Source organism: Camelus dromedarius, chromosome 21 (assembly GCF_036321535.1).
Source record: "Camelus dromedarius isolate mCamDro1 chromosome 21, mCamDro1.pat, whole genome shotgun sequence".
NCBI classification, from domain to species: Eukaryota; Metazoa; Chordata; class Mammalia; order Artiodactyla; family Camelidae; genus Camelus; species Camelus dromedarius.
This window is the reverse complement of record NC_087456.1, coordinates 37,348,703-37,376,209: the sequence shown is the minus strand read 5'-3', so window position 1 is coordinate 37,376,209 and position 27,507 is coordinate 37,348,703. Positions and strand designations below refer to the sequence as shown.

At 60.9% G+C, this 27,507-nt stretch overlaps 1 protein-coding gene across 6 annotated transcripts in view; it reads right to left on the bottom strand.

The window, feature by feature from the left end:
* Positions 1–27,507, bottom strand: part of NAV1 (neuron navigator 1) — a 205,829-nt gene that overhangs the window by 85,390 nt on the left and 92,932 nt on the right. For all 6 annotated transcript variants that reach the window (XM_064477319.1, XM_064477314.1, XM_064477318.1 and 3 more), the window contains one exon: positions 63–165. In XM_064477319.1, coding sequence (XP_064333389.1) covers positions 63–165 — 103 coding nt within the window. The remainder of the gene's footprint in view (positions 1–62; positions 166–27,507) is intronic.

The following is a 27,507-nucleotide window of genomic DNA, read 5'->3' as shown; positions in this document are numbered from 1 at the left end:
AGATGTAGGCCTGGGCCAAGGTCACAGGGCCCTGCCCTCCGTGGTCAGGGAAGGGCTCTTACCTGTGAGTCACCTGGGACCCTCGCAGGCTGCACATGGTCTCTTCCAGGTTTTGCCGGAGATCCAGCACATTCTGCACCGTCCTCTTTCTCTGTGACTCGGGGTCTGGAGGGAGAAGAGCTGGGTGAATGACGAGGATTTGCCCCCTGGTGATCGGGGACGTGGAAGGTGACCCTACCCCAGGAGGCCAGTCCCTGGGACGTGCTGTGTGCCTCTCAGGCCATCCTGAGCCCCTTGACGTCCCAGCCCTGGAAGGGGCCTTCGGTGTCCGTGCACCCCCGTGGCCCCACGAGACCACCTGTGCTTGGCTTTGCTGCAGGGGCTGTGCTCCTCCCAGCAGGGGCCCGGCCAGGCTCCCGGGGCTGGGGCCAGCCGGCATGTCTGCCCGAAACACCGCCAGTGTCGTGCTGGTAAACGTTTAACCACTGGCTCTTGGAGGTGCGGAGGCCCAAGTTTGTCGTGTTTGCCAGTTTTGGGGTGCAAATACCCTGCACAGCTGCTGTCAGGCTAGCAGTGTGACGCCAGACTCCGGGAGAGGCAGGAAGGGTGGGCTCTGGGAGCCAGCACGAGCCAGCGTCAGTCTCCACCCTCCCCGGGCCCCGGGCACTGACTGGGAGCTTTGGCAGTTGCTGGGGGCATCCAGCGGAGAGATGCTGGTGGGGAGGGGGCAGTGAGCAGCCACCCTCTGGAGCAAGGGCTGAGCAAGGAGACCTTGTGCCACAGGTGCGACCCTGGGTGAGGACACGTGGGCCCGGCCCCCACCCTAGAAGCCTACGCTCCTGGTCTTGGTTTCCAGGGAGGGGATGAGCCCGCGCAGGTGAGAGTCAATGCCAGAAGACGGAGATCTACCCCCTCTCCTGTCCAGGGTGAGCGCACCCAGAAAACGGAGGTACCCGAGCAGGAAGGGACTCAAGAACCTCCTCCTTCCCTCCATCAGTCCATTAAGGGAATCTTTATAAAACACGATTTGAGCAGATACCACAGTCATCCCTGCCCTACAGCTCATCCTTGACCTTGGGACTCAATCACTGAATGGAAGCAAGTCCCCCAGTGTCTCCCTGACAGACAACGTACTGGAAAGTCAGGGACCCACAGAGGCATGGCGGCAAAGCAACGGAGAAGGCCCAGGAGCTCAGACCCTCCAGGCTACCCACCCCACCTGCTCCATCCAGACCCCTGTAGTCCTCCCAAAGCCCATGGGCCTCCCCGCCCAGGCTCGGCAGGAGCGCGAGACTCTTCCAGCTGCCTAAGGGGTCATTAGTGGGTCCCTCACGAGGTATTTTTTTCCCCAAGACTGAGCTCAGGGCAGCTGGCAGGCAGCTGCTCTGTCTTGTCAGTGCAGGAGGCTGGGGAGGGCGGTGGGTAGCCAGGTGGCATGGCCCTTCCAGAGCCTCGGAGGCACCTTTTCTGAGAACCAGCTCCACACCCAGCCCAGCCCAGCCCTTCCACTCCCGCTCCGGGGGGCCTGGAAGAGGCTGTGCACGTGGGGGCGGGGTGGGGGCCTGGCCGGAGGCTGGCAGGGACGAGGGCAGGCCTCTGTGTGTCACCCCGCGGCTGCCAAGGTCTGTTTATCCTGGCAGGGGTCACCTCGTGAGCTGCTCGGTGGTGGCAATGATGGCCTGGCATGGAAAACAGACAGGGTCATGAAGTGTAATGTGTTTTTAATGCTGGGCTCTAGAATGCCCACAGGGGCCCAAGCACACGGTTCCAAGATGTGGGTTTCTGGGCCAGGGCAATGCTTTCCTCAGGTTTGGCAGAGATAAGGGAAAAGGCAGGCATGACTCCAGGGGTAGGCAGCCCCGAGGGGGAAGGGACCGGGAGTGACTCAGAGTCTGCGTGTGCCCCACCCCCCCCGCTGGACCCTCACAGCACTCTGTGCTGCTGCCCCATTTCACAGACTCGGAGGGTGAAGTGCGCCACCCAGGGTCACACGCCTGCCTGCAGCGCAGAGCAGAGCCGATCCCAGGAGGAAGCGCGCATGCCTTCTGATCTCTCAGGGCATCTCTGCCCGGCGGCGTGCTCAGTGAGGGCCACAGCAGGCGCTCAGGGAGCGTTCAGGACGCTCTCTGCTGTGTGACCACAATAAAAAGTGCACTAAGGAAGAGTGGACGCAGGCGTGTCCCATTCGGAAGATATCGATCCCACATGGTGGCCAGCCCAGGGTGGGCCTCTCTGTTTCTGATGCTCCAGGCCCTGGGACCTGGGGGATTTGGGACCCGGATCTTAACGCTCTAGTAGTGACAGGAAAAGACCCTCCTTCTTCTCACGGCACTAGTCACGGTGCCCTTTCCCTACAACCTGACCCTCGGAGACCTCCACCCTCGCCCCAGCAGAGCGGGGCAGGACCACCCCAAAGTCTTCAGACTTGCCCCAAATCAGGGCCACAAGAATCCTTGTTAGTGACGGTCCAGCAGGGTCACTGGAAGGACAGGAGGACAGGAGGCTGAGGTCCAGGGCCAGGGGGCAACCGACTGGAGGTCCAGAGACTTGTTAATGAAAGACATGTGGCACCAGGCTGCTGCCCCCAGATGCAGTGGGCATGCTGGGGAGGAGGCTGGGACAGTGGAGACAGAGCGGGGACAGAGCGGGGACAGAGCCGGGGGCTGGCTCTGTTCTCTGCCCCAGGTCTGGACTGTCCTGCAGAAGCCACCCCACAGCTCCTGCTGTGCCCCGGCAGTGCCCCCTGGTGGCCATCTTGGGCATGTCCCTGCTCCTGGAAGGCTTGGCTCAGATGAGGACGGTGGTGAGGGCTCCTGAGAAGCCTGGCTGTGTCCAGATCCTCGGGTGACAGGCCCGCCCCTGGGGGTGCCGCGAGCCCCAGGAGGAGAGGGCTGACAGGCACGCGAGGAAAGGCCTCCCAGGCTCCAGGGCCCCAGACCCCGTGCAGGGGAAGGGGGACAACTTGGCACTCACACCCCTGATCCCAGAAGCCAGTCCTTAGTTGTTCAGCTTAAAACATGAATAAGTTGCATTTGCAAAAGAACTCACCCCCCCACCTCTGAGGCCAGCAGCACCGCCCTCCCTCCCACGGTGGGGGGCTGACTCAGCTGCAGCCCGGGCCCTCACTCCTCTCCCCATGGCTGGGGGCCTGGTGTCCCTGCTTCTCAGCTCCTGCAGAACAGGGTCTGGTCCAGGTGCAAGAGGGATGCGTGTGCATGTGTGTGTGCGTGCACGTGTGTGTGAGAGAGAAGCAGGGCTGGAGGGAGGCCAGCGGGGCTGACAAGGAGGCCTTCAGGGGAGACGGATCGGGTGGAACACGAGTTTGTCCTGGCTGTGTCTCCAAGCCTTGCCCTGCAAATGGAGCAGCCGGGGAGGATGTGTGTGCTCCCCAGGCAAAAGTCTCCCCTAACCCAGCTGTCACCGAGGTAACGCAAGTCGCCACAAACAGCATCCTCCCCGCACGCACTGCGGCATTGCAGGAGGGGCGGTGCTTCTTGCAGGAGGCCCCAGAGCATGCTGCCTCCACCATGAGCCTGCTGGCTACGGACGGCTGTCGGGGAGACCTGACACCACGTGTGCGCGCGCACGCGTGCGCACACACACACACACACACACAACGCGGGCACGAGAAGAGGCGCCTCCCATGTCTGCATGACCCCTAAGCTCTGTTCTTTCCACTACAGCTCAGTGCCTAGGACACACACCTACCCGGGGCCCAGCCAGTCCAGTCCGTGGAAGCCTTACATGAGAATCACACTCGCGCCATCTGTGTGCACGGAGAGGGTTAGGGGACGTGTCTCCCGCTGCAGGTGCGGGAGAAGACTGAGGACACTCGGGGTGAGCTAAGCTGGAGAGGGCAGTGCACTGGGCGGGTGCTGGTGAGCAGGGTCCTTTCTGCTCTGAAGTCAGAGCTGGGGGGACAGGCCTCCCCGGAGGGCAAGACCGAGAACTTGCTGACCAAGAGACAGAGACCTGGGGCCGTGCGGACGGGCGGCGCAGCGGTGAGGACACAGCGCCCGGGGCGGGAAGGCCCACGTGCAGGTGCTGGCGCGGCCCTCCCTGCTCGGCAGGCCTGGCACGCGGCATCTCGGTTTGCGCGGCTTCCCCTCTGTTGAAGGGGGAGATAACGGGCGTTGCCATGTGGATCAAAGAGCCGAGTCACCGTGCTTGGCACACGGTCAGTGCTCCAGCACCAGGCAGCTCTCCTTTCTCAGAAGGTGCAGAGCGGGTGGGTGGGCAGCGGGCGCCCTCGGAAGGATGGGACCAGAGCCAGCTGCCCCGCTCTTCCATCTGAGGTGACCCTGCCTCAGGTGGGCTCCACGTCTGCTGGGACCTCGTTCTGGCGGGGGGGCCCTCCCACGTGGAGGGGTCACTGGCCTGACTCCCCCTGCCCCGCAGTGATGTGACGTCTTCAGCCCCTGTCCCTGCGACCGACCCTGGTCTCAGCCGTGGGAAGTGCTGGGCCTCAGACCCCTTTTTGGGCCTTCAGTCTGAAACCTGCACTGAAAGGTAAGGACCCCACCCAACAGGATCACGGGCACAGGGAGGAGGTACGCGGGGACCTGTCACCCAGCACTCAGATGGCCCCAAGTTCCGTACAGTTTTAATTACTGGCTGATGATTAAGTAAACCGCAGTCACTGCCTGCTGAAATCTTAATTACTTCCACCAACGTTCCAGAACCCACATCCAGTGCAGCCCAGGGCAGGGGCCACGGAGGACGGCGTCTGTGTCTGGCTCGCAGGCTGGCTTCTGTCGGGAGGGGCTGGGCCAGCTGGGAACCTGCAGAAGGAGCAGAAGCGGCTCAAGAGGTGGGACATTTTCGAGTCACGGCATCTCGGAGCTTAAAGGAAGCAGCCGCCTCCACGGGAGAAACAGCTCGTCGCTCAGGCCCCGGAGGGGAGGCCTTGGCCAGCGCCGCCAGCTGGGCACCTCTCTGCACCACAGCCCTCAGCCAGGCCCCTCCACGCTGTGCGCCGGGGTCGTGAGGCACTGAGGCGTCACCGGAAGAGGTGACCATGCGTAAACCAGCTGTCTGAGGTGAACGGAACACGTCCGCTGAGGAAGGAGGGGTTAAGCACCACGCGCGCGCACACACACACACGCACACACCCTCTCTCAGCGACTCCCAAAAGGAAAAAAAGCCTTTCCTGACCCCACTAGGTCCCAAGGTGGTGTCTCAGTCTTCTCTAAATTCTGAAATTTGCCAGTTTGGGGTCCCAGTGCACGCAGGGCACACACCATTCCATCGCAAACACGGACATCTCTCCAATGAAGTGGCCTCCAGCCCCCGCCAGCGGGCCACCGTGCCCCAACAGTACTTGGCGCAGCGCCCCTCTCCTCCGCTCTGGGCCCAGCCAGGGAGGGCGCTCTGCACCCACCACGGTGCCCTTGGGTGCCCCCACACGCCAGGCATCCGCTCATGGCTCGGAGGCCCCCTGCGAGGGGTGTGCGGCCTCCTGCAGCCAGTGACCCTGCTGTAGGTGGGCTCCTAGCAGCCTGGGCCTCAGAAAGCTCGGTCCTGCACGAGGCGCGGCTCGGGCTAAAATGGACAGAGGACCCAGCTCACAAGCCTCCCCTGCCCTCGAGCACAGCCCAGTGACCCCTCCTGCAGCCCCAGCCCCTTCCTCCACCCCTTCCCTCACCACCTGCTGACCCCAGAGGCCGCAGGAAGAGCCGGGTGGGCCTCCAGGCAAGCACCCCCACTTCCACGAGCGCGCAGGCGGGGGTGGTTTTCTCTGTTACTAGTTCTATCATTTCGTTCGCCGCCCACTAAGTCACAATATTGTGGGAGGCGGCTGTCACAGAGCCCTGCAGGGTGACAGGTGCCATGATCCCCGCTGTCAAGTGCTCCTGTTCCCCAGTGGGCTCCTGGGTCCCCATCCTTGCCCCTGAGAAGCCCAGACCTTCTCAACTAGCCAGCGACCCACTGTAGCTCAGCGGTCAGCGGCCCTCCACTGCCTCCTGCGTGGGGAGAACACCCAGAAAGAGCCAGGACGACAGAAACAAGGCACTGGCCACATGGACGTGTGAGGCTGGAAAAGGAAACCAGGAGGGGAAGCAAGTCTGAGGCCAGAGAGAGGGGCGCAAAGGGGCACTCCGGCCTGAAACCGGCGGCAAGGGTCTCTCCAGATCACCAACAGCTTTGATTTTGACTGAGTGAGAGGATTTGGCTCCGAGACCCTCAGTAACGTGTCTCCACTGGGCACTGGTCCAAGAGGAGGTGCGAGGCAGGGGAGGAGAGAAGGGGGGCTGCGGGTGGTGGTGCGGGTTCTCGCTTGGCCTTCCTGAGGGCACAGGCCAGTTAGCTGTGGGGCTTTGGGTAAATTACTTCCCCTCTCTGGGCTTCAGCTTCCCTGTCGATAAAATAAGGGAGCTGGGCCACGGGATACCCAAGGCCCCTAATCCACTCTGGCGGCACCCCAGGGTCGTATAGCGCTGTGATTGGCTGAAGCCTGTACAGGCATCTTTCCTCCCCAGAGTGTGTGAAGACGCAGGTGCCCGGGTGTCGCCCCAGAGATTATGACGCAGCAGGTTGGAGACGGGCCGGGAATCTGCACCACCACGAGCCCCCAGCGTGGGTGACGTGCTGCCGACGGTCACGTTGGAGAAGTCGGGCCCTCTCACTGCCCGCCACTGGCACAGGCTGTGCATCGGAACCGGGGCCTTGAGTTCCTGACGCGAGGCTGCAGGGCGGGGTGTCCTGGGCCGTTACTCCCTTGGCACAAACGCACTGTCCCTTCCCTGGGAAAGTCCACTTCCCCTTCTCCAGGCTTCACCCCTCCAGCTCCCCAGGGGACGCCCCGCCGGGGGCTCACTGCTGAGACTGGCCACCAGGGGGCACTGCAGGCCCTCAGGCGCCACAGAGCCGCTGCTGCAGTGCTGCAGAGCGCGGCGCCCAGTGGGTCCCAGCCTCTGCGTCCTGCTTAGCACATCCCTTCTCCCGGCTCCGCACTCCTGGGGCCGACATCCTCCCCAACCCCCATCCTCCTCAGGAACAGCCAAGGGTTTGCCGCACCCATCCTGGGAGCCTGCCGGTTCTGGAGAGAGGGGGCAGAGCCTGGCTTCCGGCGCTGACAGTGTGGGGGTGGCCCCAGCACCTGCGGGCTCCCCTCGACAAGCCCAGAGGCAGGGCCAAAGTTCCCAGAGACCCGCTGGCCTTCCTGCTCCAGCAGCTGCAGACACAGTGCTTGCTGCCCATGGACAGTGGACCAGGCTTCAGTCCCGCCCCGTCACTTCTGCTGCTCTGCGCTGTTCCAGGGCACAACACCTGCTTAGGAGGAGGAAGTAGGGTCACCAGCCTGGCCCTTGCCGGGGCGAGTGGCTGCCTCTCTCTGCAGTGAGGAGCGGCCCAGTGCAGCCTATGCTTTGGCAGAGCTCGAAGGGCGAGCACATAAGCTCCAGGGGCCACTGCCTAACACCTGACACCGTGTGCCTCGGGGAGACTCTCTGGTCGAGGGCGGCCGGTGTCCAGGGCTGTGGGCCCTGGAGAGGGCGCCTGCCTTCAGCTCTGTTTGGAGGGGTGCCGGTTTGCTCACCCTGAATTCTGCCCCCTTTCCCTCTGAATGTGAGCTTTTAGGGTCGGAGAGCGGATTCTCAACACAGTCTGTCTACCCTCATTTAGAGACCTGAACTCCTGCCTGGGTGCAGAGGGCTGGCCTCCTGCAGGTCATGGCCTGCCTGCCTCGGCTAGGGCTGGGGGCTGTGGGGCTGGGGGACGTGGCCCTGGTTCCCTGACAGCCCTGCTATCCTGCCCGGTAAACCTCACCTCACGGTCTCCTGGCAATGCCCTCCAGTGATGCTGCCCGGAACCTGCATGTGACACTCGGCTCCAATGAAGTCGCAGCTGCTGGGAGCCCAGTGGTCGTTATGGCAACAGTTCTCACAGCCCCCCCCCCAACCCAGGACCATCTGCTGGCAAAGGGGGGTGGGGAGGAGCTGGGCCTGGGCCCAGGTGTGGGCGACAATTGCAAGGGGCCCTGGGGGACTTCTGGTTGTGAAGCTAGTAATACTAGTACGGCTAACTCGGCCAGCTCCTCCTGCGCCAGGCACGCTTCTCGGGGCTTTCGGTTTGTGGCTGGGTCAGTTGCCATGACGACCCTCTGAGGTGGTCCAGTTATCATCCCCATTGTAGAGTGAGGAAAGGAGGTCTGGAGGGGTTACGCAAGCAAAGCCAGGACCAGAACCAGCCTGACTGCAGAGACACCGTCCTCTGACGTCGCTGCAGCCTCGGTGCACACAGACGAGCGCGTGCAGGGTGCTCGCGGAGCTCCAGTCCACAAGGCTTCGCAGCCCCCTTCCAAGTGTTCCACTCAGTGGCTTTTGGCGCATTTGCGAAGTTGTGCAACCACTGCCACTGCCTAATTCCAGAACATTTTTATCACCCCTCAGAGAGACCCCAGACCCATCAGCCATCACTCCCATTGTCCCCTCGCCCAGCCCCTGGCCACCCCGTCTGCTTCCTGTCTCTGCAGCGTTGCCCATTCTGGACACCTCAGATGAACGGAACAGTAAACATGCCGACTTCTGTGACGGGCCCCTTCCCTGCCGAGGCTCCCTCACGCACCGCGCATCAGAGTGGCATGCCTGTTACACGGTGCAGTAAGCTTCCACTGTGCGGAGCCACCGTATTTCACTTACCCCGTCATCATCTGATGGGCATTTGGGTCGTCCCCATGTCTTGCCCGTTTTATGTATAAAACTGCTATGAACATCCACATCCAAACTTCCACCTGGACGGATGTTTCCATTTCTCTTGGATGTAGGCCGAGAGTGCCCCCGGGGTCTCACAGTAACTCTGACATTTGAGGAAGCTCCAGGCTGTTCTCCAAACAGGCCCCTGCATCTCGCCCCACCCTAGCCGTGTGCCAGGGTTCCACCTTCTCCATGTCCTCTCCAACACCTGTTACTGTTTTTTTTTTTGATGATCGCCATCCTAGTGGCTGTGAAGCAGAATCTCACTGTAGCTCTAATCTGCATTTCCCTAATGACTTGCAATGTCGAGCATCCTTTTATATTGAAACTACTTACAATTAAATTAAAACGAAGGTTCAGCCTCTCAGCTGCACCAGCTACACTTCAGCGGCTCAGTGGCCGCACCATCGCCTTGGCTGGTGACCACGGCCGCAGACAGGGTGCGTCTCTGTCGCCCAGAAGTACCCCGGGCCGCTCTGCCCAGCCCACTGGCTGGGTCTACACTGGCGCCGCGGCTCTTCCCATAATGTGTTGCCTTTGGTGCACTTTGAGTTCAGCAAATCTGCTTTGCAGATGGCGCCCATCTTAAGGCTCCCAGGGCCCAGAGTGGGTTGGACAGAAAACTGCTGGGGCACAGCATGCGCGTCGGTGGCCGTCAAGGTGAGGGTGGGTCCCGCCGGCACTGCCCACTCTCACTCCCCGTGCTGCCCCTGAGCCCCCGGCATCACTGCCTTTCCCAGGACCTACCAGAGGCCAAGTGACAGAAGGTGTCAGTCTTGCTGGGGGCCTGATTAGAAAGCACAGGAATTCCAGGCATCAGCGCTCCCGGCTGCAGAGCCCTCAGAGCTCTCCAACCTTGACCACTACAGGTCCTCTGCAGACTGCCCACCTGGCTCTCTGGGAGTGGCTGTAGCTCAGCAAGTGGACAAGCCAGATGGACGGGCTACTGCTGCCTCCAAAGCCCCAGCTGCCCCCCGAGAAGCTGCTGATGTCCACCCAGACCATCGGCACAGGGGGCCAGCCTAGGGGGCACAGCCGTGGCTGGAGCTCCTGTTGGGGGCTAAGGGCGTAGGGAGGGGATCTGGAAGAGGTGGCCACTGGCCTGAAACCAGGGGAAGGGCAGGCTTGAGCCTGACCCACAGCAGAGCCTGGCCCAGGCGCGGGAAGGGTGCAGCCTAAGCCTGCTGAGCCACGAGAGAGGCGTGGCTGTGACCTGGTCAAGATGACAGCGTCTGCGGGTGTCAGAGCCATGCTAGGGGGTGCAGGAGGCGGCCAGGCCTTAGGGAGGGCCCTGGGGGGTGGGGAATAGGGAGAAAGCTGGGGGCAGGGTCGGGGCCATGCAGGGCTGCCCGGGGCAGGGGGCCCTCTCCTGCAGAGGCCGCTCACACCTCCCTCTCGCCCGCCCGGCCCCGCATGCAGAGCATCTGCTCCTGTGTGGAAGCTGACAGCCGCCTCACCCGCCTGCCTCCTCCCCAGAGGACTCCCATTTCTGAAAAGCTCTGTACTCACAGACCCCCTCGAACCTCGCTGCCCACCCCCAGGACCCTCAGGCTCAGCCCATCTGCCGCCAGCACCTCCAGGATGGTCCCACTACCACCAGAAGGACTAGGCTTAGACAAAGGCCGAGGCGCTCCCCCAGGGCTGCGCACCACCGAAGCAAGGAGGAGAGGTCCGTCTTAAAGAAGACTTCCCACGAAGGGGAGGACTCCTGCCGTTGACAGAGACTTGCTGGAGTTACTGGGGGGCAGAAAGTGTCCCCCGGGCAGGAAGGAAGGGAGGGGAAGGAAAGGAACGGGACATCCTCGGTGTGCGTGCTGAGCGTGGCGCTGAACCCTGACGCACGTGGTCCTTGAACACCTCAGCCCTGGGCGAGTAGGCAGCTACCCCGCTTCCCAGATGCCAGGCTCAGAGGGGCCTGTTAACCTCCCAGGGTCACACAGCCGGTGCAAGTGGTTACTGGGACTCTGAATCCAAGTGTGACTCTGAAGGCCACACTTTTTCCACAATAAACTATAAACGACAACAAGGACAGTGCTGGGCGCCGGGAGGCCCTTCCCAACAGACATGCCGGAGCCTTCCACCTCACAGGTCACAGGAGCGGCCCATCCTGCACGGTGGAATGAATGCGGTGCAGGGTTGCCAGGAGGCAGGCGGCGTGGGCAGCGGGCCAGGCCAGCATTCCCCACCTCCAGGACGCGGGGCCGCGGCCAGCCCCGGCCTGGCTGGCAGGCGAGGCTCCGCCTGCCGCCTCCTCGAGGGTGCCCGTTTTCCCACTGGGCTCTGCCCCAGTTCTGGAACCTGCGAACCCTCTGGCCTCAGACGAACCTTCCTAGAGCTCCTGGCAGGCCAGTTGTGCGGCCCGCTTGCCAAGACCAAGGCCGTGCTCCGGACCAGGGCGGAATCGGTGCACGCAGAGCTCCCTTCTTCCAACACAGAGCCTGGGAACCAGCTCGTTCCAAGCAGAGCCCCAGCACCCTGGCCGCCCTCCCTCTCTGTGGTCCCACCCACCTCCTCCTGCCCCTGTCCCGCCCCCACCTGCTGCCTTGCACTGGAGGAGCCGAGGGTCCCCACGAGGCGGGGCCGAGGCTGGGGTCGCTCTGCAGAGCCTTGGCCCCACTTCAGAGCGAGGCCAGGGAGGGTCTGGAGGAGACAGCAGAGACACCAGGACTTCTCTCAGCTTTCACCCAAGCCGCCAGAGCCCCGGGCTACAGATGAAGGTCACCGGATGGAACCAAATTTCCAGGGAGAAGTCTCCCCGGGAGGGTTCCAGGTCCGCAGAGCTGCAAGCTCAAGGACAACATGTCCTCCCAGTGTGAAGCCCCAGCCTCCGCCCCACTCCCACGGCCCCCACAGTGTCAGGGTTCTCGGAGAAACCCAGCAGGCCTCCCTTCTGCTGGAGCCTCCTAGAAGGGCAGAGATGGGCGCGAGGGAAAGACGGCCTTGTGTGCAGAGTAAGGTCCAGCCTGGACCAGGACCCACACGCAGGGCTCAGATAGGGCTGCTGGGGGAGGTCAACCCGTCTGCTGGAGTCCCTGGGCTGGAGGCAGGGGCTGGGGAGAGAGTGGGCGTGGGCCATGAGGGCCCAGAGGACTAAGCCGCGAAGTGCCCTGGGGTGGACATGCAACTGCAGTGTCCTCTGCTTTTGTTCACCTTCCTCCCTGTGCAAAGGAGCATCCTGAACCCACAAGGCCGGAGCAGGAGGCCTGAGCCCTGGAGAGGCTGGCCTGGGGGGGGGGGGGTCCCGAGTCGAGGCAACGCTGGGCCAGGGGAGGTTCTCCGGAGAAGGAGGTGGACCAGGAAAGGGAGCCCTCAGGGCCTGGCCGGCCTCCTCTGGAAACACGCAGGCCCCTTCGGCAGGACTGATCTTGTTTCCAGTGAGAAAGCCTCTGACAGGACAGAGCCTGGAACAGACTCCTCTCCCAGTCAGCTGCTGATACCTTTCAGTGGGGCATCTCTTCTTAGGGACATGTGGCTGACCACCCCTCAAGGCCACCATCCCAGGACTGGTCCACAGCCTGGATCGGCCTGCTGGTGGCCTGGGCCACGTTCTCCTTGCAGGTGACCCCAGCCCAGCTCGGCGCAGGAGGCTCCAGCAGCTGGTAAGCCCGCCCCCAGTCCCTGGGGTCATCCATCATTAATGAGGAGGATGCAGAGGGCGCGTCCTGGGCTCACAAGGAGGGATGGGGCAGAGACGGGGACCTGCTGCCGGTGCCCAGGTCCGGCTGCAGTCAGCACATCCTTGTTTTTTCCTTCAAAGGACAATGGGGGCCCCTCGGCCCTCGAGGTTTCCTGCCCATCGCCTCCACTCCCCGTTACAGGAAGCAGCTCCCTTATGCACCCCCAGCTGGGGGATTCCAGTGATGATTCGGGGCTGCCTCCCCCAGCAATCTGTGCTCCCGCGGCTGTCAGTTGCCATGGGAACAGCGGGCCAGGGCTCCTGGGGACCAGGGTGAACAGACTTGACTGAATTGATGTCTGTGTGTGTCCCCTCCCCCACTGGGAAATTAAACTGGGGACCGCGCTGGGGAGGGAATTCAGTACAGGAACACCAGGCCCAGGCTGGAGGCTGGGGGGTGGCAGAGGTGGCTTCAGACAGACCCCTCCCCCATCCCAGCCCAGGGAGTCAGAGGGCAGGCCATCCACGCTACCACGCCTTTGCCTGCTCCATCTCCTACTGCTCGCATCTAAAGGGCCATCCCCGTTGGTGTGACTCCTACCTATGCTTCACTGCCCAGTCACACCTCCTCCAGGAAGCCTTCCCTGACCACCTTAGCAATCACTTTTTCACACTACCGAACATCTGGCATTTGAGCCACTCTTGACAAGGAGCACATACTACCTTTGCAGCAACCACTCGTGCCTGCTGGTCTCGTCCCCCTCACCGGACACAACACTTCTTACGTAACTGCACCTCCACCCCACAGCCCAGGAAACGTTTACCTGATGGAGTGAGCAAATGTGTCCTGGAAGGACGCAGGCTACCTAGCCTCGTCCTGTCCTCAGGTCCTTGCCGGAGCCCATAACACATTTCCTGCACAGCTTCCATATCCCGATATAGTCCACACTTCTTTACGTGTCTGCCTCCAGGGCAGAGAACAAATGCTATCCATCCTTGAACGTCTAGCACCTGCCTAGGGTGTAGCAGGTCCTCAGTAAAGCCCACTGCACAAGTGCATCCTCTGGGCACGGAGTTGCCCACCTGCCACACCGGTCCTGCCTCGAGGGAGTTGTGGGTTCACATGTAGGCAGGAAGACACAGCCACCCCATCTTTCCAGCTCACTTCCTCTGGGAGACTTTCACGCAAGCCCCACCCCAACTCCCGAACCTCCTGTCTCAGTCCCACCTCTGCCTCTCAGGGCCAGCAGCTGCCAGGCTGCCAGTCTCTCCTGCCGCTGGCATCCGGCTCGACTCCGCGGGCTTGTGAGCGCCATTCTTGCGGGTGCCTCAACCAGGCTCTGGCCCCGCTGCGGGCATCAAAGGCAGGACCCTCTGTCTTCCTGCCAGACACCCCCCTCCCACTGAGTCAGACACAACTCAGGGGGCAACGGCTCCCCTGACACCATGAACACTCTCAGTGGTGCTCAGGAACTCATGCTAAAGATTCCCTGCATTTTCTGGGCCATGACAAATTCTTCTTACCAGGGATCACAGTGATCCTCCCTAGAAGGCAGACGTCTAAATTTTACTGGACCAAGACTCTTTAACACACTGAAAAAAGCTGTAATAAAATTCTCCATCGCAGACTCCGGAAGCCAGAGCTCCCAGTGACCCTTTCCCTGCAAGGGTCCCGACGAGCCCCACTGGGTGGGCTCTCAGGTGAGGCTCCTTGGGGCTCCCAGGGTGCCTGCCTCCCTGACAGCGCTCCCTGCGTGGCCCTTGTGGACACCCTCACCGCGGCTGTGCTGCATCCACGCTGCTCCTCCAGGGTGCAGAACGCGGGCTCCCCTCGCATCTGTGAGGGGGCGGATACATGGTGAGCCGGCAGAGGGGGAGGACTGAGCCACTGGGCCACGCAGAGAGTGGGCGGGCCAGCAGGAGGGGAGACACAGTCTACAGGACACGAACCTGCATGTGGGACCTGGGACCCAGAGGGGTGGTGAGCTCCTTTCTGGGGGCTCCAGGCCGAACCCTGTACCTCAATTCCGTGGTTAGGACCCTGGACCAGAGCCAGGAGGGAAAAGCAGGTGACAGCTTTTCCCCGACTCCAAACGACAGTGGTGACTTTCAGAGCGTTATGTTCAGACATAGTCCAAGGCCGAAAAAACCCTCCCGGGTCCGCCAGGAAGGTGCCTGGTTTTATGAGACACTCCAGGCAGCCGCCCGCACACTTCACTTTTGAAGGGTCTGCAGAGCAGGGGATGCCTCCTGACCAGAGCTGCGAAGCCACAGTCCTGTTCCTCACCCACAGAACAGGGGCTGGGCAGCCTGCACCCTGTGCCTCGCTCAGTGCTGGGCCCTCTCCTGGGACACCTGCTCCCCGTCCTCCACACGTCCCCACCCTCACCCACATGCTCACCCGCCTGTGAGCACGTGCTGAGCATCTCCATGCCAAACGCCGGGCTGGGCTCTAGCCATAAAACGCCGAACAAAGCCAACTGACCAAACAAACAAAAGGGGGTCTTCTTGGTTTGGTCCCCACACCTCTTCTTCCAGGGACCCTTCCCTGACGCCCCCACCCAGACCGGGGCTGAGCACCTTCCTTGCACCTCCATCACAGAGGTTCTCAACTGCGAGTGATTCTGGAAATGTCTGGAGACATTTCTGATGGTCACAGCTGGGCGTGGGCTCCTGGCACCCAGTGGATCGAGGCCAGGGACACTGCTAAATATCTAACGATGCACAGGATGCCCCCCAAAAGCATTATCTGGCCCCAGATGTCAGTAGTGCCGAGGCTGGCCTGTCACAGAGCTCTGTTAACACTAAGGACCACGCCTCTGTTTCCTAGATTTTGGGTCCCTTGAGGGCACGATCCTTGGATTGTAATACTTGAAGTTGGTCTTGCAAGGACACAGAGATTCCAGAACCCCTGGAAGAACACGAGTGGTGCTCATCTTCCTGGGGAGGCAGATCTGAGACCGGAAAGGTTAAGAGGCACTGACCTGGGGCCCAGTACTGCGGCTCGGTCAGGCCACGGCGGAGACAGCAGACAGTCCCTGGGGGAGCAAACCCCCCCCCCAGTGCTCTGGGGCCCCGGCAAAGCTTCCATCACCACTCTGACCTCTCTCCAAACTTGGGGTGGGATTCTGACCAGAAAAAGCAGCTCAGCAGTCAGAGCTCTGCTCCCTGGTGCCCCCACCAGACCCCAGTATCATTCAAGACAATTAAATTACGCAAAGTAAGTTCTGGTAAAAAGGAGGCGGCCCTCGGTCAGCAGGTGTGCTGGGATTAGCTGCGTCCCTGAAGCCCACGACAGTGCCATTCGTCTGCCGGCGGACTGGACCGGCAGCACATCCAGGAGCCCAGGTCCCAGCCTCCGACGCTCCCCTACCCAGCCTCCTCGTTAACGGAGACAACTTGTCAAAGTGAGAGGGTTCTGTTCCATCAAGTCGGGGCAGGGGAGTGAGATAAAGGGACATTTGACTCCCTGCTATCAGCCGGAGACACTAATGAATCCTTTGCTTCCGAAGACGATTATCGGACAGAATAATTCATTGCTAGAGATTAATTGGACTAATTATGTTGGCTCTCAGAAGCCCCTGAATGATTATTTTCCACGGGGCGGGTGTCAGTGATAATGTGTGACACCGAGCCTCTCCCCCCGGTGGAAAGCGGCCAGAAGGACTCCCTGCCTTTGAACCGTGGGCAGGGCGGCGACGTTTCAGCTCTGATCTGGTTATAAGGTGCCCACATTTCACCTTTACTCAGAGAAACAGGACCACGTCTAACAGCCTTTCTCATGGCCTCCCTCAGCGTCTTCTTCAAAACACCCCACTCCTGCCAGGACTCTCTGCTTCCACAGAACAGAACAGGGAGCCCACGAGTGCGTGACCTCACCTCCGTCCTAGGGGAGAGGCACCCGCTCCACCCACTGAGCCTGCCGGGGCCCCTTCTCGTCCGGGGCCACCCCCGCCAGGCCACCCTCAGCCCACCATGACCCAGAGCCCCGGACCCGCACACAGCCAGACTCCCTCCCACTCTGCTCCGCACCCCTGCCATCTGTCTCTTTAATAAATGGAGAGTGGGCAGCCCTGCGACATGAATAACCACAAAGGCTGAGCGCACAGCAAACGAATTTAGGCGTTAAAACAACGAAGCTGATCTGACACGTGTAGTATTTGCACCGGCACTTTCTGGCTCCGCGGCGTCAGACACGAAGCGGCTGGGCGGTCACTCTCTTCATCACGCACGGGCGGCTGAGGAACGTCCCAGACGACGTCGCCAGAGGCCCCCCCCATCCGAGGCTCCAGAGAAACTGGCTTCCCCCCCTTCTCCCCATCAGCCTCTGGCCTCCAGACTGCGTCGGCTTCAGCAGCGGGCGGGCACCACGTCAGTCTCAGGGCCCAGTCTACCCGGAGCCAACATCCAAGGGACTAGGCGGCAGCTTTCGAATCAGACAGATCTGGGTGTGAATCCTGACTCTACACTGAGGTCTGCATGCCAAGAAGCTTAATGTTCAAAAGTCTCATTTTTATTTCACCTGCAAAATGGAATTAAACACTTACTTCTTAGGGTTATTGGAAAGACTAAATCAGGTAACTTACGTTAAGTGCTAGCACAGGGTCGAGCACACAGTAGGTCCTCCAACGGCAGCAGTCGTCACCATCATCAGTGTAAGTGGGGGAGTCTGTCCGTCCAAGTCCACTTTGGTTACAAACCTCGAGGTTTTTAGAGGGTCCTCGGCTCTAAGCCCTTCCCAGCCCTCCACCTCAATGGAGGAAGCTGCCAGGGGACGTAACACATCTCCTCTCCTCGCCTGAGCTGGACAGATGCACGCCAGGTCGAGGAGTGGTATGATGTAAGGGAAGACATATCCCGCCCACCCAGCGCCCCTATATTTACTTTGTGTTTTTTTAAACTTTCTGGGGGGGGGGAGAGGAGGTCATTAGGTTTGTTTATTTATTTATTTTAATGGCAGCGCTGGGAACTGAACCCAGGACCTTGTGAATGCTAAGCACGCACTGAGCTGTACACCCTCCCCGCCCAGTGCCCGTATTTAAAAGAGAAAAAAAGCGACCTATAAAACCGTCCTGCAGTAGCTGCCCAGGTCCCGTCAGTGAGATAGACTTAGACTGGATGGTAAACTCCTCAGAGTGAGGGTCGTGGGGGAGTCCATGGAGCAGCTTACATAACGCTGTGTGCAATGGCACAGGAGGCCTTCCTAAATCTTCTGAGGGGAAGAGGAAAGGCATTTAGGACGCAGCCAGCGAGGAGCTGAAGGGTTCCTGTTAAGGGGTCACTATGCATAATCGCAAAGTGCCTTTCACACAAGGAAGGAGCTTCTGAATGGAGGGAGGCAGCTAAGCTCTCCGCAGGGCAGCGCAAGCCAGCGCCCCGCCCTGGGCTCTCCCTGCGGTGGCAGGGCAGGCAGCCTGCAGCGCCGGGCTGTTCTCCAGAGAGAAGGACAGATCGTGGCCCGGGAGCACTGTAAGAGTTCTTTAGGAGGCAAAGGTAGCCAGAGAAAAGCTACTTACAGAAGCTCGTGAAATGAGCAAGTGGACTGCGGGCTGGGGCGGGGTAGGAGGCAGATGGAAGTAATTGCAACAGTGTGGTAAAAGCACAGGTTTTCAGCTCAGCATGAAGAAATGCAGTTAGAAATGCCTGGGACACACTCGAGCCCAAGTGTCACGTGCAGCTAACGAAAGGGCAGGTGGTGCCCACGGTCAGGGGCTGCACCCCAAACATTCGAGATTCATCAGCAGATCTCTGTACTTTGAAAGCAGCCTGTCCTGCAATTTAATCAGACTGCTTTCCAAACACCTTGACTAAAGAGATGAGTGTTTTGACGGGGACTTCGGGGAAGGGCTGATGCAGACAAGTGATCCAGATCCTTACAGCGGCAGGCAGGACGGCAGCCCGAGAGAAGCGAGCATCTGGGGAGAGGAGGAGTGGGGCAGAGGCCGGGGTGGGGCAGGTGCTAGCGCAGCCCTGGTTTTCCCTAGGACTAAAGACCCCGTACCCTCCAGGAGGACAGGGCGGCTGCCACCTGACTCCTGCTACGTCTGCACCATTCCACACCCTCCTTTCTGGCTCTGGAGCTGCAGGAGAGTAAGCCGAGGACATCCTGTCCTGCTGACAAGCAGGACAATCTCTGGCACTCTTCACAGGGACATGATGCAGAAAGCAGGCCGAGAGTGTGCCACCCATGGTTCACAGGGCCATGAGGCCTGCAGCTGGGGGCCTCCCCACGTATCCACAGGCATCACCACGCCGCCAGCACAGGGCACAGAGAAGGACAGGCCGGGACAGAGTGGATCTGAGGAACAACGCAGGCCCGGGGGCTTGTCGCTCTGCCGCCAGCTGGCTGTTCCCTGGCCCTGTTCCTCGTCTGGAAAGTGATCTGTAAGTCATTTCAGACTTTGTGGACTCTGTTTAGAGACACACACATGCCCTGAGTGTCACCGCAGGGGAAGGAGGGTGCGGGATGCTGGGCCAAGGGGGACGGGCAGGGCTGTCACTAAGGATTCTGCCACTGGCAATAATGGATCCCAGACAGTTTGGCCTCACACCAGGAAGTATCAGGTGTTCAGGGAAGCAGATACAGGAGGAAATGAGCAGAAACACCCAAACACCGGGTAACGGACACCTTGCGAGGACCACAGGCTGTTTCCTGCAGAGCATCGCCTGGGGGAAGGTGGGAGTTAGTTTGCCCAGAGGCCCCGGGATAAGAGATGCACCCACAGGCCCAGAAGCGCTTCACCTCTGGGATGGGGCAGGTCTGTGAACGGCATGCTTGCTGCAGGGCTTTCGGAGAGCAGGCGTTGCCTTGAAGGCTGTGATTCAGAAGAAACAGGGTTTTAAAAGCTGCGGAAAAGAAAGTTTAGAATGAACCGTGTGGTACTAGATTAGAGTTGGGGATATTGGTGTTAACTAATGTTTATCCTTTTGATTAAATTAAATGTTATGACAGGTGTGTGTGCACACACAGGTTAGCGCACACACACGCGTCCTGGCTCTGCCCCCCGAGAGGCGCCAGGAGCAGTGAGACCCGGCGCCGCTGGGCACGCCAGCACCCAGACCTGGGTTTCTAACCCCGTCCTCCACACACGGCAACAGAGCTCATTCCTGGACTGGAGCAGAGAGTATGCGAGATGAGTCTGGGGCATCTTGGGGCCCAAAGGCAAGGAGATTTTTAAGAATTCAGGGTGGGTCAAAGGGACGTAGGTAACAACAAAGTGGTCTCGCGGCAGCCCGTGCCGGAACAGTTTGAGCAAGAACAGAGACACTGTGTTGGAGTGTAACCCAAAGGCTGAAGTGAATACGCAGGGGTACACACCGACCTGACGGAACAAGCAGAGGAGAACGCGCCGCTCCCCCTGCAGAAGGTGCACCGGCACTGCGGGAGCGGAAGTCCCCCCACTCCTTGAGTGCGGTGCCCGCGTGACCTCCTTCTCAGTAAGGAGTAAGAACACTGCGGGGGGGGGGGGGAGTGGGTTTGCAGTGGGGACACCTGACAAACACAACGGCAGCCAGATGCTCAAGGTCACTTGCAACAGTAAGTCACGTCGGAAGGTGGACACCCTTCATCTGATGTCCTGAGGGTGACACTTCGCCTCTGCCGTCTTCCTCCCCCAGCCCCCAAAGCCTCTGTCTGACCACGAGAGAAACACGGACAAACCAACATTGCAGGGCAGTCTGCAAAACCGCTGACCAGTCCTCGAAACTGTCAGGGTCGCCAAAAACAAGGAAAGTCGAGAAACGGCCGCAGCCCAGAGGAGCCTAAGGAGATGTGGTGACTAAATGTCGTGTGGTCCCTGGTGGGGATCCTGGGACAGAGAAAGGACATCAGCTAAAAACCAAGGGAACCCGAATAAAGTGTGGACATGGTTCATACTAACCAATGGGGACCGGCTCGTTAACTGTGCCAAGTGAACCAGAGTAACGGAACACGTCAGCAACGGGGGACGCGTGGGGTGCCTGACAACTCTAACGTCCCTGCTATTTGGGGATAAATCTGAAACCATTCTGAAATTTCAAAGTTCATGGAAAGATAAAGGCTGCACAGGTGATTCTGGGCACAGCCAGGGTGATGTGTCGTGCAGGAGACTCTGACAAGAAGAAAGTAATGGGACCAGGCCTGCCGGGGAGGGGCTGAGAGTCTGACCTGGGGGGGGGGGGTCACTGCCAGACGGGGGACGGAGAGTGAAAAGAACGCCTCAACCCTTGGGGGCTGTCAGGAGACCGCCATGAGGGCCCAAAGACCCCAGGAGAGGGTTGTGGGCAGGGGAGGGGGCAATCCAGAAAAATGTTTTTAAAGGATGGGTAAGGTTTTTGTAGGTGAAGAGGGAAGAAGCGGGTGTTTTTGGGCTGGGGATTTGGCGTCTGGGCTATGGCTTAAGCTAAGATACAGAGACCAGAAAGTCGGAGCAGACTCCGGGAACAAGCCAGCGTGACCACGACGGGCAGTGCCCCCTCCGGGGACCGCCGGCCGCGCAGCGTGCCCAGTGCACACAGGGCGCACACGCTGTGGGGATTCTGCATCCTGGGGAGTCCTGAGGCTGCTGAGCATGCACAGGCTCTGAGAAGTCCTGCAATAAAGAAACCTGCTTAGCCTTGTTCGACCCAGAGTTTCCTACATTCATTTGACCACAGGGTCCTGTATTTTTAAGCAGAGCCAATTAACAAGTCTCAGGAAGCTTCTTCAGGGAGTTGCTGGAAGACGGGCAGGAAAGAGGAGGGGACCGGGAGGGCAGGAGGGTGTGACTGTGGAGGCCCGCATGTCAGGATGAAAAATCAGGGCGTTACTCCGTGGGAGTCTCTGAGGGTCCCCTGCACTGGGGAGCAGCGGGGTCTCAGCTGTGCATTGGGAAGGCATCCCCAGAGCAGTGTTTGGGGCTGGACTGGGGAGGGGGGGGACAGGACACTTCCACAACTGAGTGAAGGCGAGAATTAAGACAAGGAGGGGGCGGGGCGGGGCCATCTCACAGGTAAAAGCAAGAAGACTCGTGAGCCTCAGTGATGGAATCAAGGGTGGGGTCAGGCAAGAGGGAGGATGAGGAGGGGTGGGGTGGTCCAGCCGGGACAGGCCCCCACCCTCCTCTGTCCCCAGGGACCAAGAGCAGAGTGGCACCTCCCAAGGCCGCTGCGCAAAGGGCAGCACACAGTACAGGCAACGTGAGCAGCAGGCTGAACTGGAGCTCATGTCCTAGCACAGAAAAGACCACAAGCGCGTGCGGCGGAGACACACGCACAGACGGGAGAAAGGGCAGCCTCCCCCCGCGCAGAAGCCCAGGTCCTTTCCGTAAACTGCCACCCACCCCGCCACGCAGAGCCTGCGCCGGCTCCGTCTGCACCAGACCCGTTCAAAACCCCTTCCGCCGCCTCCCAGCCGGGCGACCCCAGGCCGGTCGCAACCTCTTGGCCCGGCTTCCTCGCTGGCGGACGGGGAGCAGGAGCCCAGTTTGTAGGCTTATTTGGGGGGGTTACTACATGTAAAGCGCTCAGAACGGTGTCTGGTGCGTGGTCAGTGCCTGGAAGGCGTCGACAGCTCTTCTGACTGGAGGGGCTGAGGGGGGAAGGCTGCACACCAGCTGCTCCCAGTGGGGGGGGGGGGCCCCAGGGCTTGGGTTTTCTTTCCCTTCCAGGGGTGGAGGCTGCCTCCCTCCCCGAGACGCACGCTGGCCACCAGAGGACTTGGTCTTTCGCTCTCCCAGCACCTGTGGGCCCTCTGGGGGGAGCTGTGAATGGGACCCCCCCTACAGGCTTTGTGAAGGAAAAGGTGCTGAGAGGATCAGCTGGCTGCCCTCCACTCAGCCGGGCCTCGTTCTGCCCGCAGGCTCCGCTGCGGATGGGGGCATCCCAGACCGGCCCGCCTCCTCCCTTCTGGGCTCCCAATCGGGTCTCCACGGCAGCCTCCCCACCCCCAGCTCGCTCCCCCAGCATCCTGTGCCTAAGCAGATGGAGAGGAGGGGCTGCCAACCACCCCCCCACGCCCAGCAGGGTCCTTCGTTGGACGCTGCTGGGTCTGGCTTGGGAGGGGTGTGTCCTTGAGTCTGAGCCTGTGGTGCTGAGTGGGCGGCAGGAGCAGTGAACGCACCGGGATGAACGGGGGCCTGGACGGCAAAGCAGCCTCTTCTGCTAGAGGCTGGGTAAAGTCAGAAAGCAAAACAGAACTGCTGATAAAAGCACTCCCTTCTCGCGGTTTCCCCCATGTCAGGGTTCCTGAAGTCACCAGGACACCCACCAAGCAGAAGAGTTAAGAGCCCAGGGTTCCAACTCTGGCCACACCAGTGACCAATTCCCACCCGCAGCAGTAACTCAACTTCCCCATCTGTGAGATGGGGGCAGAGCCACCACCCCTCAAAGGGTCCCAGTGAAGCCGGAACCAACCACCTCGTGCACAGCATGCTGAACACAGGCAGACCTGGACACAGAGGCCTCGGTGGAGAGCGCAGAGGCCGGGGCGGCAGCAGCCCAGCCTGAGAGGAGAGGGGCCCGGACTCGTGTCCTGGGGTCGCCACAAACTCGCTGGTGCATGGGGTCACGCCACGGCTCCTTCACTGTCTGACAGGGATGCCCGTCCTGCCCGCCTCCCAAGCGAGACCATGTGTGGCAGGACACACTTCTGAGGCCTAATTGACTCGTCTCTCGCTCTAACTCCATGTCAAGCAGGTCACCCTGTTACAAAGCTCCCAACTTCAAGAACAGAGTCAGTCAGAGGACCCGGTGATTTTCCAGGAAGAGAAGAGACTCTCTTTGAGAAGCAGAGAAGAGGCAGGCTCTCCAGAACTAGGAATGAAGTGGGGCGGGCATAGGCTCCCCCACCTTGGCAGAGAGGCCCACAGGGGCGCAGGGGCGGCCCCTCAAGGCTACGGGGGACCTTCAGGGACCAGAGGGAGCACCCTCGCCTGCACCCCGGCCTAACCTGAGCCTGTGTCAGGGGCACACCTGGGGGGTGGGCAGAGGACCCAGCCATCCTGACATGCAGTGTCCCCTACTCTGGTGGGTGGGGGTCAGAACTAAACTAAGTAGATTTAAAGCCACTCAAGAAGGGGATGTTTCTGGGGGAGGGATAAACTGGGAGTTGGGATCAGCAGATACACACCACTGTACATAAAAGACACAAACAGCAAGGCCCTGCTGTGCAGCCCAGGGAACACCACTCAGCACCTTGTAACAGCCCGTAATGTAGAAGAATCCGAGAAAGAGTATCTGTGCACCACCGAGTCATTTTGCTGCACACCAGAAACACAGCCCTGTAAATCAACCATACTTCAATAAAGATAGATTTTCTAAAAAGGAGAATAGGGAGAAAGGAGCAGGAAGTCTTCTCCAACCACACTTACTCAGTCAATAAATACTTCTTAAGTACCTGCAAAAAAAGAGAAAGAGAGAGGGAGACAGAGAGGGGTGTTCCCCGGACGCCTGAGTCCGTGGGCTGACGTTCGCGTCTGTCACAGACTCCGAAGTTTAGACAGCGTGGCACGTCAGAAACACAGTGCGCGGTGAGACTGTTGCCCGCCTAATGATTCCGATACAGCGACCGCGGCAGGAGGGGAGGGCAGAGGTGCACCAGGGCCAAGGCCTGGGCTGGGGGCCCCGAGATGGTGCTCCCCGGTCAGCCTGCGCGGATCCTGGCCTTGACCACTTCCTCCACCGCGGCCTCCCCCGCTTGACCTCCTGGGGCTCCCCGATTGCTCCTCCCCTCGCGGGTCCAGCGTGAGGACTGAGCAGAGGGGGCGTGGAGCCCCGCTGGTGTGGGCAGCTGCACGTCCATCTTGGGGAGGGGCGAGCTCAGCCCCTCTGCAGGACAAGCAGCGCCCGGGAGGGGGCCAGACCCCCTCAGACCACCTTGCTCTCAGGTAGCAGAGTGAGGGACATGGCAGTCTGCAGGGTGCGGCCTCCGACCTCCCGGCCCTCCCACACCCTCCCGCCTGCCTGCTCCAGCCTCAGGAGGGGGCTGCCGTCAGCTCCCTCTGGTGCCGGGGGGGCCTGAAGCCCAAGCTGGTGACTTGGGAATAAATTCTTCACATCACGAAGGACAACTTATGGGCCAAGATCTATTCTTGCTTCTCTCCTCTTGAGGCCCCTCTCCTGCCATCCAGCCTCAGAAAAGGGTTCCAAGCAGGCGAACCCCATTATCCCCTGTGGAACTGGAGCCCACGAGGCTGGGCATGGGGCTTGCGGTGGGTCATGTGACATGAGGAACGAACTCAGGCATCGGGTGGGTGGGGATCCCTGGGTTCCTGGATGCACCTCATGTCCCACTGCTTTGTCTTAAACCTCTCTCCCTTTGAGAAAAGCCAGCAGGGAAGGGGGTGAAGGGAAGGAGACGGCCTCACACAGGCAGGTCCCTGAGAGGCGAGGCTGGGAGCCCTGCTGAGGCCGCGCTGGGCCCCGCTGCGTGCTGCCCTCCAACAGCAGCAGTTTGCCGGGCCCCTCCGAGCGGGCCCCCGCGGCTCTCCAGCTGCCTGGCGAACCGGACGCGCATCTCTCCGCTGGGACACTGAGGGCACCCAGGCCACCCCGCCTGGGGACTGGAAGGGCCCGTCAGCAGGGAGGCCGCAGGTGCAGGCAGGCAGGGCAGGGACCCAGGGTGGGGACGGGCACAGAGGGACATGGCCTGGCTGCTTCCATGGTTCTCTCCAGAGGCAGACCTGGCACCAAAAGAGGCTGAGGCACTGCCCAGGGAGACGGAAGCAACATTCTGCCACGGGGACCCATGCACCCTTCTTGACGCCACCCACGACTGCTTCCCAGAGCCTGTCTGGGTCCCAGAGAAGCCCCACACCAAAGGAGGACCCCAAGGAGGGGACAGAACAGGACCACGGGCAGGGTGGCACCGCCGCCCGCGGTCCCAGCCACCCTCCTGGCTGCTGGGACCCTCCCCCAAACACTTTAGGTTTTAGACGAGTCTCCATAGCAACCCAAGTCCCCATCAGCCAGAGGGTCACCACGGTGACTGAACTCGGCTCCCTGTCCAGGGAGAAGGGCCCTCACGCCTTATCTGTCAAGCAAGGCTCACAGGAAACCCAGCAAAGGGAGGACGAAGCATGGAGGGCTGGCCAGGGGCAGAGGGTCTGCAGCAGGACCAGAGACGGTGGCCTGGCCTCTGCGTCCCCCAGGCCTCCCTCCCAGAGCTGACCAGCCCCCTTCAGAAAACGCACCTTCTCCGCAGTTGCCTCTCCCGGGCCCTCCCTTCCCCCTTGTAAGAATCCTCTCCAGGTCCGCCGGCTTCTAAGGCCCGACTCCTCCGCCTCCTCTCGGCATTCACAGACTCTGCACCGCAAATGCAGCCCGGCCCGTGGTCCCTGGCAAGGCGGGGCTGGTCCTCAGCTGCTGGGAGCCTCCCTGTGTGCCCTGCGCATCACTCCGACCGTCCACACCCTGGATAACGGGGTGTTTACTCCGGGACCTTCTCTCCCACGAGACTGGAGGCTCTCTGAGGCCACAGCCTGTTTCCTTGCTTTTAATTCCACATGGAGCTCAGCCGAGGAGGCGGGGTTGGGAGGGGCTGAGGGTGTTGGACGCCCCCCCCCGCTGTGAAAAGGAGGAGGGACCGTGAGGTCACTCACACTCCTCTGGGGGCTGAGGTCCAGCCTGGGGGATGGATGCTTCCCTGTTTCTCAGTCTCCCTCGCGCCCTCTCTCCCATTCCGCCTGACAGCTATGCTCCCAAGAGAAGCAGAAGAACCGAGATCTGAGAAGCGCGAGCCTCCCACGGCTGTACCCCCCCGACCCCGCCCCGTCCCTCTCTAGCGCTGCTCCCCCCCGCCCCCCAGGCCCATCTGCACCCCGCCCACACGCCGGAAGCCCTGGGCTCAGGTCTCAGAAGCGACCCACCCAACGGGACGCACCCTTACTGCGCTCTGAAATAAATCTTTAAGACTTCTGCTGCGTTCTCACAGAGCCTAGAACAATGCATTCATTAAAAAAACAGTGGAAGTGTTTGGTTAAGCTCACTTTGTTTTTAGTCTACAGAAAGTGTTATGTTTAAAATTAACAGCTGTATTATTTTAAAAGACGAGAGTCAGGCTTTTCTCTCCACTCAGGAAGGTCCTGCTGCCCGTCGACAGTACGACCCGCAGGCAGAGCTCTGCACGGGGCCCAGCATGCCCCTCTCCCCCGGCGCCCCCCGGCGCCAGGTGCCCCCGGCGGGCAGGCTTCCGGGCTGTGGGCTTCCAGGGCCTGGTCTGTACTGTGGGTTCCCTGCAACACGCACCCCAGGCCTGCCTTCTGGAAGCACCCGAGCCTGGCTCCGACAGCAGGGGCTTCAGCCGCAGGCCCCAAAGGACCGCCGTTTCCAAGGCGACCCTGCGGCCACACGGCCCAATCACTGAGCATGTGTCATTTACTAGCAACGCCACCTTGGACAAGTGACTCAAATTCCCCGGCCTGTGACAAGGACACGGTGACGACATCCTGAGACCTACCTCAGAGAGTGGGTGCGAGGGGACTATCACAGCAAAGCGTTTGGAGCAGCGCCCGGCACTAGAGAAACGCTCCGCCCCAGAGTTAGGGGGAACCGTCCGACACCTAGTCGCTTGGGAAGACGGCCCGCCCGGACAGGGCTTTTCAGACTGCGGGCTGCAACGCACCTGCAGGTCCTGAAATCGGTGTGGCGGGCTGCAACCAGCAATTTAAAAACACAAATATTCAACAAACAGAAAATCAAGTACACTGTACGCAGTATCATTTTGGAAAACCTTTGACTCCGCTTGTCCACACTGGATTTGCTGGAAGACGTATTTCCTATTGGGGGTCAAGGTACAAAAAGACAACTTTGAAACCACTGCTTGAGGGTGTTGTCAGTTCGTGACCACCTCTGCGCGCCTGAGCCCTCGGTCCTGTCTGGAGAGCGCACGGGGGAGGGAAAGCGGGCAGGAGGTAGAGGGTCCAGGCGCTGGGCAGTGTCCGTCCCTCACGCAGTCTGCCCTAAACGGAGCCTGTTCCTCGTGAAGGGCCAGAAAAGCCTCCTGTTAGTGTTTCCCCTCGAGACAGCCTGATGTGACCGCCAGAGGTAAAGTCCAGCATCCGCGCTGTGAGAAGCTGCGTGGCTCCCAGGGAACTTGCGGACAAGGGCTCTCCGGGGGCAGGCCTGCTGACCCGACAGCTGGGTGCTCAGCGAGGGACCCCAACTCCTACCCAGAGCCTCCTCCGGGTCCGCTCCCTCCGGGCACGTGCCTCCTCCGGGTCTCCCCACAGTGCTCTGAGCTGG